This window comes from Xyrauchen texanus, chromosome 6 (assembly GCF_025860055.1).
Source record: "Xyrauchen texanus isolate HMW12.3.18 chromosome 6, RBS_HiC_50CHRs, whole genome shotgun sequence".
Lineage (NCBI taxonomy): Eukaryota > Metazoa > Chordata > Actinopteri > Cypriniformes > Catostomidae > Xyrauchen > Xyrauchen texanus.
Window position 1 is genome coordinate 16,337,775 of NC_068281.1, and position 1,464 is coordinate 16,339,238.

Below are 1,464 nucleotides of genomic sequence, written 5' to 3' on the forward strand. Positions count from 1 at the left end.
AATATCTCAAAAGATCATAGAAAATTGTATTCCTCACAATATGACCCCCTTTCAATTCATGAAAAACAATATACAGTATATCAAATATATTTCAACATCAAAATGAATCTGGTGCACACATAACCTGTTATACTGTATATCGGATTATTTTCACTCTCTGAAAGATACACTGGTAGTTTTGGGTGGAGCTTTGAAAGATCAAACAAAACTGCACATCAGATCTGTCATCAGTTTCCATTTGCTTGCTGTTGTGCAAAGATGATGTTTCTGTGCTGTCTGTTTGTGTTAACAGTAACGCAAGGTAAGTGAAAGTTTGCTCAAATGTGTTACAGTAATAAACTGTATCAATAAAAATATATATATGCTAGTACATAGTAATGAATTATCATTATTTCATCATCTGCTAACTGATTTACATTTTGTAAACATTTTGTGACTGTTAACTGAAATACTTATTTTCAATATACAAATGCAGGTTTTGCACAGTCAATAACACCATTGCAGATCAAAATGTATGCCACTGAGGGTGAAAATATCACTCTCTCATGCAAATATGATGGAAATGCAGACAGTCTGCAATGGTATCGACAGTTTCCTGGGTCCAGGCCTGAATTTCTACTCCTTGTCATTGTGTCATCTAAACGGAATGTAATATATGCGGACCCCCCTATCCCAGGACTGGATGGCGAACTGGGAGATAAGCAGGTGGATCTGGAGATCTCCTCTGCTGCAGTAAAAGACTCTGCTCTGTACTACTGTGCCCTGCAGCCCACAGTAACAGGAAACACAACAACACTGTACAAAAACGTCTATGAAAACTTCTTCCTCTTTGTACCAACTCTACCAGCTCCTTGTAGTTTCATTTATTCAACACTTTGAATAATTTTATTTCGCTTTAAGTTATCAATAAGACAAGTTGTTGACAAGAATAATTGTTCTCTCAGCATATTTTACTGTGTTATTCTCACAGACCCCCCACAATTATCACAGAAAATTTGAAAAATCATTTTTTTGTGTGTGTGCATTTTGCAGCAGTTTTCTGTTGAAATCAACACTAGGTGCTACAATTACTGTGCAATGGCTGATTATGAATTTATAAACACTTATTTTTCACTATATTACTCACACTTTGATGTGTTATAATAGTCATAATAATCAAATCTATCGTCAAGTTCCTCTTTGCATTAAAACATTTATCTAGACTTTGAGTATATCAGTTGGTTCTCTATTATACGGGTTGGTATGGTTACACAAGCATGCAAGCTTGTAAATAGTTTCTTAAAAAGTGCTTTTATTTCTTATTTTAAATGTCTGTTTTCTTTACCTCTGATTTGCTTTTAGGACACTATCGGTAAAAGCACTGTTACATTTGCCACTGCATGACGAAATTCCGCTGGCGAAGAAGGCGTGGGCGGACGGTGAAAAAAATACTTTTTAAATCTGCACTTTATATTAGTATGGTAA

The 1,464-nt window shown here is 35.0% G+C and overlaps 1 gene segment (V, D, J or C); it reads left to right on the forward strand.

Moving 5' to 3' along the window:
- Nucleotides 1-258: 258 nt before the first annotated feature.
- LOC127645408 (T cell receptor alpha variable 27-like) lies at nt 259-1,075 on the forward strand. The segment is given in 2 exon segments: nt 259-301; nt 476-1,075. Coding segments are annotated over 2 exon segments (447 nt in total).
- The last annotated feature ends 389 nt before the right edge of the window (nt 1,076-1,464 follow it).